Source organism: Gekko japonicus, unplaced genomic scaffold (genome assembly GCF_001447785.1).
Source record: "Gekko japonicus isolate JY-2015 unplaced genomic scaffold, Gekko_japonicus_V1.1 scaffold1715, whole genome shotgun sequence".
NCBI lineage: Eukaryota > Metazoa > Chordata > Lepidosauria > Squamata > Gekkonidae > Gekko > Gekko japonicus.
The window spans coordinates 349025-358889 of record NW_015172058.1 but is presented as its reverse complement, the minus strand read 5'-3'; the positions used below and the strand labels follow the sequence as shown (position 1 = coordinate 358889).

The following is a 9865-nucleotide window of genomic DNA, read 5'->3' as shown; positions in this document are numbered from 1 at the left end:
CGTGAACACCTTAATGCATTGGATGATGCTTAAAATTCTACTATGCTTTTTACATCAAAACCCATAAAACTGTGGTAATCTAACAAAAAAATCCTATTACAAACGTATGCTGAGCATATCCACAGTAGTTTGCAACTGAGGGCTAGTTTTTAAATGTCTGACAGTTATGCAAACAGTTTGTAATAAAATCATTAGGATACTCTACATTTATACTAAACCTATTTACCAAAGTTTTATATATGAGGCCCACGCACAACGTATTTTATAATGTTATCCTGATCCAAACCTATTTTGAGGCAGTCAATATGCTCAGGATCCACATTTTAAATATTTCCTAATACAATGACCAATTTTAGTCATACTTTAAAGCCATCAAGTTACAGAAAATCTACTTTAAAACTATGTTTTGTAAGATTTCTGGCCTGTTTCCCCTAACTTTCTAAAGCAATAGTATAATGCAATGTCCAACAAAGCTGTATAGTTAATGTTATCAAAGAATACAACTTGTTGTAACCTTTTAGTAAACTTATTGTAAACAAATTGGTAAGTGTTATTTACAATAGACTTACATATTAGGTCTAGTTTTCAAAGATGGCACTATAGTACAATATCCAAAATGTAACTGTGGCCTTCTACAAGAACCTTTAGCAAATGTAAAAGGTTTTGTTTTAAAGATATACAATAGGTTTCTTTGAGGACTGTTTTTAAAAACTAGCATCGTAATATAATATCCAATGTATATTGTTTGTTTAAAAGTAAAAAAGTTTGCACTCAATACTCAGTTTCAAAATGCAGTGTGTCGACATCTGAAACCCAAACACCTCAACCTACACAAGTTGTACCGTAAGCCTCCTAGTAAACCTATGGTAAATCTCTCACCCGTGTTAAACTACTGCGTAAGCTTCCTTCCTTTTTTCACACAGTGGATAAAAAACAGCAGATTTTTTTTTCTCTTGGAGATGTTTTTGTTTTGTTTTGTTTTTAACAGGAAATGGCTCTGAGAGAAGACAGGCTCACAGGCTTCCCCAACACACACACGTATTTTCAGGGGTGCCTCACCCACACACTCCCATTCGTTCTGGACGGGAGAAGGAACTGTTGCCGCAGGTTTTGGCCAAGAGGAAAGGGGCATCAAGAGGTCTTTATGCCCACCACCGCATCCACCTCTTCTTCAGGTTGCAGTGTGTGCCACTGGGCAATGGGTCTCCGTGGATTGGCCAGCATGTCAGACCAATGGCGCAGCTCGGCCCCTGTTGCATTGCATCCCACAAAGACCTTCCCGATAGCTTCATTCTTGCCCAGTTTGTCATAATCGAGGACTGTCAGAACGACCTGGACTTTCTATAAAGAAAGAAGAGAGCACAGGATGAATTCATTTGAAGTCCAAACTCTAAGGGCAGAGAACATCGGTAGAGCAGCAAGTGGAGCGCCGGATTTTGTGGGGAGTGCGTGAGGGTCAGTTGGGTGAGTCTCAACCCTTCCTCTGTCTACTGATTTTGCCCTCCAACACCCTCCCAATAGTTCTTTTTCTTCCAGCTTGGATTCCAGATACATGCTTGTCACAGTGACAGCGAACTACAGGAGAAAAGAACAGGTGGGGAAATGACGAAGCACTCCGTCCTGCCCGTCACTTGTCACATAAGATTCCACCCTTTCCCCCTCACTGCTTTGCAGCCACCTGGGTGCTGACATCCAGCTGTTGCCAAACATCTAGTGCAGCCCTTAGAATCATATAGAAGTAGGGTTGCCAGGTCTGGGTTGGGAAATGCCTGGAGATATGGGGGGGTGGAGTCAGGTGAGGGCAGGGTTTAGGGAGGGGAGGGACATCAGCTGGATATAATGCCATTGAGCCATTTTCTCCAGGGGAACTAATCTGTGTCACCTGGAGATCAGTTGTAATTCCAGGAGATCTCCAGCCACCACCAGGAGGTTGAAGCCAAAAATGAGAGATTACGGGAGGAAGTGAGAACCCAACAACAACATCCGTGACAAAAATAATGTTGCAAAATCATTTACTGTAGTAATTCTGTAGAAAATTCTCTTCTATTATCGCTCACACACTAACGAATGCTGCGCAATGTAAACAATTCGTTTCACAATATTTGTTTTATCTGAGCGTGTAGCAATCACAATTCTTATCAATTACTACTTATCAACTCTTGAAGGAAACATTCCATGTTGACTCTAATAACAGAACCCAAGGTCTTCACAATGTAAGTCGACATGGAATGTTTCCTTCAAGAGTTGATAAGTAGTAATTGATAAGAATTGTGATTGCTACATGATAATAGAAGGGAATTTTCTACAGAATTACTACAGTAAATGAATTTGCAATGTATCTTTATTGACTCTTCATTATTTTTATCACGGATGTTGTTGTTGGATTTCCACCACCAGGAGGTTGGCAACCTTGTATTGAAGGCTAAATGCCATTGCCTAGCACTCAAAGCCTCTATTGTTTAGAGAGTCTGCAAGTTATAAGGGATGTTTACTCTCAAGGAAGAACTGGCACATAACCCAGGACGAGCAAACTCTGTGGAGTTTTGACAAGCTGACATTTTTTCCCGTTCACAGGTTTTTTTAATAAGGATAGGACAACTCTTATTTTCCTTTTTAGGAGTATAAATTTTATATTGGTAATTGCACATGTTTTGAATGTGGCACCAGATTTCCACAAGGTTATTTCAAGCAAGAGAGAGAGAAAGAGAGAGAGAGAGAGAAAGAGAGAAAGAGAGAAAGAGAGAAAGAGAGAAAGAGAGAGAGAAAGAAAGAAAGAAAGAAAGAAAGAAAGAAAGAAAGAAAGAAAGAAAGAAAGAAAGAAAGAAAGAAAGAAAGAAAGAAAGAAAGAAATGGCCTTAATATGAAAGAAGTTTTACAGCTAAGGGAAAGGAAGCACAATAGCTCAGCACCGTGCATAGCAACTAGCCAATCAGCTATTTGCATGTGGCCCAATGAAAATCAATAGCCCAACATGATGTGCAATAGCAAGATGGTCAACCTAGGGTGCATTCAGACAGGCAGCTAATCCCACCATTGGCCCAGCTCTAATTTGATCCAGTTCCTTTTTATCCAGACTTGCATGACCAGACAGCTCCCCTTACCCCACGTGTACTCCGCGGTGGATTGTCTTGACGGCGTCCACCTGAAGGAGCCGCGCGGTCAGGGTTTTTTAAAAATTCTGTTTGCACATGCGCATCTGGGCCTCAACGTGTACTTGTTTTTCCATGCATGCGCGGTATTGAATGGTTAAAGCACCGCCAGTAGTACCTCCGTCTAGGTACCAATTCAATTAACGCCGTTCATAAATTTCACGAGCCATTCAGAAACATGAAATTGTTTGGAACATTTGAGTAGAGCTCTGCAGCTGTCACGCATTTACGCGTTTATGCGCATATCACTAAGAATTTTTTTAAAATGGTGGCCATTTGGGATGGTCTGGAACAGACCATCCCGACGGGCTGATTGCGTGCAGGAATGATCAAATGGAGGAGAGTCCGCCATTGGCCTGTCGGCAATCAAAAGTACTGGATTTTCACCGGTATCTTTTAAGTACGGCTCCCTGGCAGGGTTAAACGGGCTGATCACGGAAGCGGCACCTTTCCCAGATGTCGCTGTCTGATTGTTCCCTTTAAATCTGCCAGGCATCCGTGCCTTGGGCGGATGTAAAGACCCGTGTGATCGGGACCCTAATGTGTTTTGAGACCTGAACTAACACTTCAGAAAATTCATCTTTGTGCCTCAAGTGCACAGTGTCGCTTTTCTTTTCTTTTTTAATAATCTATTTATTAATTTTCCAAACAAACCAACAAACAAAGAAAAAAGAAAAGAAATACAAGTACATAACTCTAGGCACATCCACAAAATCATAATAAATTCATTAATCTCTTATATCTGATGTTATTCCAATGAAGTTACATATCGCGCATTTCATACCTTTTTTTACTCCTGTATTGTATCTGTTAAATTTTCCTGATTATCTAACATGGAGCCAAAAACAAAAGACTTAGACATTTAATTATCCCCATATCTGCCACTTATTTTTTATATTACTCACCATCTAAACTCACTGTGTGGCTTTTCAACAAAGTAAAAATATTTGTAGAAATAATTAAAATGAGCAAAACTTTGGTGACATGCTGATTTATGTGGGGGAACTGGGAGAGGACTGGCTTACCTGGATTTGTTCAAAAGGCACCTCAAAACTGAAGGACTCATTGTAATAGGGATTCAGGGTATTTTTCTTTATAGTTGTTTTCTTCTTCTTGATACGTTTCCCTCCCTGCATGAGGTGGATTTTAACATAGGGGTCTGGAGAGAGGGAAAGCGGAAGATTAGAATAATGGGTAATTCATTATACCACAGAATAAGTTACAGTCAGAGGTCATTTCGGGGGGGATCGCGGGGGATCGCAGTTCCCCCTGGTGAGGTACGGGGGGTGGGGCACATGATGAAGCCCCGCCCCCTGCTTCCGGCCGCCCCGCTTCCGGCCCTCATTCAGCCAGGAGGAGGCAGGAGAAGAGGGAGGGTAAGTTGCTTCCTCCCCACCTCTCCCCACCCCTGCCTGCCTGGGGCCAGGGAGGGCCTTGGCGGGGCTTCCTCGCACTCCCGCCGGCCTTGCAGGTCCACCGCCGGGCCCCTGATGTCAGGGTGTGTGGCATATGCTAATGAGTTATGCTAATGAGTTCCCCTAGCTCTTTTTTTACGAAATGACCCCTGGTTACAGTAGCTCTCTGCATCTTCAGATTCCCCACTTGAGACCTGTAATTTTGAAGCCATGTTTGAGAAAAACAAATGAGAACAAAAATTCAGGTGGGTAGCCATGTTGGTCTGAAGCAACAGAACAAAGTTTGAGTCCAGTGGCACCTTTAATACAACCAGGTTTAATCCTGGGTATAAGTTTTTGTGTGCAGGCACTCTTCTTCAAATATAAGTGACTGGCCTAAAGCAGAGTTCTGTGTAACCTGGATGCTTGCATAGTACATTTTGAACTCCAGTTGGTCAAAATTAAAGCTGTTGTCCATTTGTTCTCTATTAAACCCACGGGGATTGGAAGGTGAACAGACACCTGAGTTGTAGAGTAGGCTTTGGCGGGCAAGGCCCCTGGCTTTTTGCCCATCTGTTGCCCACAGATGGTCTGAAGTCTCTTCTCTCCCAAACTCCTACCCTATCCCAACGATCCATTCTGTCCTACTTCCTTTCCCTGTTCTCATCCTTCCCCTCCGAGCCAGACCTCTGGCCAAGTCACCCAACCAACTGTTTGGGGTGGCATCATGAAAACAGCTAGGTGCCACGGGGGCCTTCACGGAGGAAGAAGGCAATGGGCAAACCTTGCCTGGGGCAACAAAATACATTGAACTGTCCCATTTCCCCCCACCCCCAAATACGTGAAATAGCCCTCTGTGATTGTACCATTGTCAAATGCAGCTAGGGGTTGCGTTCTTGAATACGCTGATTTCTTCACTTCATACAATGCCTGCCTGTTGCCCTGAGAAACACGAGCTCAGCAATTAATAAAGCATGGGATAACAGGCAGGGCTTTTTTTGTAGAAAAAGCGCAGCAGGAACTTATTAGCATAATAGGCCACACCCAATAGCAGAAACTCATTAGCATATTAGGCCACACCCCTGACAGCACCACTCATTAGCCTATTAGGCCACGCCCCCATGTTACCAGAAGTGTGGTCATCCAGCCACACCCACCTTTTGCTTCTTATTCTGTTTACCTTGTTCGTTGTCAAAACCCAGAGCTTTTTTTGTAGCAGGAACTTCTTTGCATGTTAGGCCACACACCCCTAATGTAGCCAATCCTAATGAGTTCCTGCTGTTGGGTGTGGCTTATTATGCTAATGAGTTCCTGTTGGGCGTGGCCAACTCAGGAGCCAGCCAGAACTCCGTTCCTGTGCGTTCCTGCCCAAAAATAGCCCTGATAACAGGCATGACCAAACTGTCCGGTTTTAAGGAGAGACCGTGGCTTGGAAGCAGAGCTTGTGCAGGTGGGTACAGGTTCAGTCCCCGGCATGTCCAGTTTAAAAGGACCAAATAGCAGATAATGTGAAAGACCTCGACTTGGGGCCCTGCCAGTCTGAGTCAGACCACAGTGATCTTGGCAGATCAAGGATCTGATTCAGTTTAAGTCAAATTCCCGTGGCTTTTGGCTTACCTTTCCCATCTATACCACTGTGAGGTGTTCTTACCTGACAGCCCCCCCACATCCATCTTTTTGAGGTTTTTGGCTTCGAGCACAATGACTGTCAGCTTCCCAGCCGTGGGGACGTACCGCAGTGAAAAGCAAACATCTCCCAGCTTCTCATGCTGTGGGAAGAAAAGGAGGGCCACAATGCAGAGCTGGGATGGAGCAATGTTCCCTCTAAGCTGTGGAGTCTCGTGGGCAAACATTCTACTTTGTGAGCTACTAGCATGAACGTTGTGAGCGAGCTTTGACTATTACAAAAACTAGTTTTTCAGAAGAAGCCCTGTTGGCTAGGCAACAAAGTGGTCCCTTCCCATATGAACACTACCCGCCCCTCCCTCCATTGGGGCCGAGCCATTTGGTCAGTCCTTTCCCAGATATTCCAGCACCTCATCTGCCTCGGCCTTGTGAAAGAAGGTTCCGTAATGGTCACTTACCTCTTCCTTCTCTGCTGACTGCAGGTCCCGCCATTCCTCAATCACGTGGGCCAAATCCACAGTGTTCATGGGGATGCGGATCTCACCGATGGCATCGTGTTTGGAGAAGCGGTCAAAGTCGTAGACGGCCATGACGAGGGTCTTGCCCCCCAGTTCTGAATACGGAACCTAAGTGAAGCACACTGTGGGTTAGATCAACTGTCGGGCAAGAGTGCGGGTGGGAGACTCAAGGGTCATCCCAAGAGGGTGGAGGGAGGCCAGCGCTAAGAAGCAAGGGTGCAAGAAACGGGGACCCTCCAGAAAGTAGGCAACAACGGAAGAAGAGACTGATGGAACGTTACCTTAAAAGTGAACGACTCATTGAATGTGGGGTTGAGGGTTTTGCGATGGACTTTGGTCTCAAATTTCTTCTTCTTCTCCGGTAGCAGGAAGACTTTGACATAAGGGTCAGAGGTGCCCCCGATGTCCAACGCTGGGAGGTCAGCGGCTTGTAAAATGCCCACCACCAGCTGAGGAAAGGGTTAAAGGGGAAACCATGAGCAACATTCAAGGGGGAGAGCCCCATCGTTCATGCTGGGCCACAGGCTTTGTGTTGAGAGTTCCCAGATTTAAAAAGCTATGATTTCCATCCCCCACCCCACTGGATTTTAATGAGCAGACTGCAAGGGCTGTGATTTGAAAGGAGAGCCCACCAAGGTGGATGCAGGGCTATTTCACCCCTTCCCACCAAACATCCCCCCCTCCCAAGTTGCTTTTAGCCCCACTGGGGAAATCACAGCCCCTGCGACTGCATTCTGCTGGGTTGTTGTTGTTTTTTAAATCATTGGTTAAAATATTTATTGGCGCTGCGGTGGCTCAAGTGGTTATTGTTTTTTTTAAATCATTGGTTAAAATATTTATGGAACTAACAAATTGTACAATTCTTCCCTTAGGGGGTCCAGGAAATGACCGTCCTCTGCCTCAGCCTCAGCCTGCCAGTCCAAACAGAGAGACGACTAACCCAGATGAGACAATTTCATAGTCCAAAATATTCTATTACTTTTATTTATGTTATTTATAGTCGGCCTTAATGTCTCAGTGACTTAGGTCGACTAGAGAGAGAGTGTGTGTGTTAAATACTGAACACATACATTTTTCAAATGAGGTTTTAATGTTTTTAACGTTTTACAGTGCCCTCCTAAACAGAGCTATATCCTCCCAATGCTCCATGCAGACTCTTGGCTTACTTTTAAACATTTTTTTAAAGTACCCAACCTAACTTACCCTGTTAAATTTTATTCAGCATATTTTAGGGGAAACGGTGGCTTTGTGATTGCTACAAAGCCCAGTCAGTCTCCACTTTGCATGGCCAGCAGGGGAAGGGAGGGGTAGGTGGCGTCATGATTGCCATGTGGGCTAGCCAACCGGTATTCTGTCCCAGGGCCCAGTCAAACACCACTTGAAAGGGCCAGAGGAGGAAGGGAGAGGAGGGATAGGTAGCTTCATGGCTGACCAATCAGTATTCTGCACAACCATCTTCCACTGGTAACTGCTTGATCTTCAGTTTGCAAGCTTGTCTGTCTGCTCAGGAGAAGGAAGAGTGCAGATCTACAGTGGCCTCACTACATACATCTATCCAGGGCTTTTTTCCTGAGGGCATGCCCCGGAACAGAGTTCTGGAACCTCTTCGACAAAATTCTTTTTAAAATGTTTAAAAGTTCATGAGTTTTCAGTATACGGATTGAAAACTTAATTTCCCTCTTGAGAGATCCGGCACCTCTCCCCCCCCCCAAAAGCCCTGCATCTATCCATCTTTACAATACTAGAAGGGTATAGAATAGGCTCATCTGCTCCCATTTGGGATGGTGAGTGAACCTCTGCTCATCTTCACCTGGGTGCTTTGGAAGTCATAGTCAAGTGAGTACTGAAGTTTCCCCAGTTTCTCCTGAGGTTTTTCTTCCTTGGGCTCCTGCAGCAGAGATGGGTCCAAGTCCTCTATCTCAGGCTGGACCTGGAAGGAAGGAAGGAAGGAAGTATTCAGAACAGCTGATAAGGAAACATGAAGACCAAAGACAGGAAAGAGACATATCTCCTGTTTTTCTCAGCACATCACTCAAAGCTTGGATATATATGCTCCCCTTACTCCGAGTGGTGTTTTTGGAAGGGAGAGTACTGGAGTCTTTGAAACGATCCATGTATTTACAAATGTACAGGTTGAGTAGGTATTATGGGGCAGAGAAGCACACAGAGAGAGAGTGCTACATTCACAGAAATATCTGGTATATATCTGGTCTCATTCTTCACCCTCCAAAACCATATTCCCACAGACTGAAATGTTCTTGTTATCTCGTACATGCACACGAGCCCCCCTGACAAAGCTGAATCTGGCAGGAGGCTGTAACTCAAATGCCAGATCCTGAACGTAACTGACCCCCTACCCATGGCAAGGACATGCCAAAACCTAATGGGAAAGTCACTTTCACGGACAGAATCGCCAAGCTGCTGGGAACGCCAACCCCTCCAGCTGTTCGGCTTTCTGCAGCAGCACGAGCACTGAACATTTTGCAAATTTTGTGTGGTTACGGCAATAGAAAGTTGCACAGCCTTCACTCGGGGAGGGCACACAAAGATATGCACGCATGTTTGTCCTTCATCCTTCCCTGTTAATTCACATTCATTCTGGCACAGGCTTCTGCTATGCCCACACACTCTTGGCAAACGTCCATTCCTGCCCTCGCTCCTTCCTTTTTTCGGGTTAATGGGGAAAAAAAGAATCTCAAAAGAAAATGGGACGCAAAAGGGAAAAAAGGGGAGGGGAAGATATGAATTCATCAAAAATTGTCAAATAGCATGAATAGGTACATACGACAAGGCTATATTAATAAAAATACATTTTTCAAATATAGAAGCAGGTAAGAATGCCCCAGCTCCTTCCTGAAGGGGAGCTGCATCGATGCATCGTGGCAAAACAAAACAGGAGTCCAGAGGCACCTTAAAGACTGACAACGCTTATTCCAGAACAAAGTTCGAGTCCAGTGGCACCTTTACGCAGGGCTTTTTTGGTAGAAAAAGCCCAGCAGGAACTCATTAGTATAATAGGCCACACCCAACAGCAGAAACCCATTAGCATATTAGGCCACACCTGGACAGTGCAGCTCATTAGCATATTAGGCCATGCCCCATTCTTTCCCTTGGCTTTAAATGCCTCCCCGATCCTTCCATGCCCCCCTTGGCCCACCAGCCTCGGAATCGCCGGGGG

At 44.9% G+C, this 9865-nt stretch overlaps 1 protein-coding gene across 1 annotated transcript in view; it reads right to left on the bottom strand.

The window, feature by feature from the left end:
• Positions 1-1086: 1086 nt before the first annotated feature.
• Positions 1087-9865, bottom strand: part of SYT5 (synaptotagmin 5) — a 46951-nt gene continuing 38172 nt past the window's right edge. Inside the window, exons 4-10 of the mRNA XM_015420772.1 lie at positions 9208-9210; positions 8498-8617; positions 6969-7136; positions 6628-6795; positions 6195-6312; positions 4175-4308; positions 1087-1341 (exon numbers count right to left, since the gene is read on the bottom strand). Coding sequence (XP_015276258.1) covers positions 1132-1341; positions 4175-4308; positions 6195-6312; positions 6628-6795; positions 6969-7136; positions 8498-8617; positions 9208-9210 — 921 coding nt within the window. The 3' untranslated portion in view covers positions 1087-1131. The remainder of the gene's footprint in view (positions 1342-4174; positions 4309-6194; positions 6313-6627; positions 6796-6968; positions 7137-8497; positions 8618-9207; positions 9211-9865) is intronic.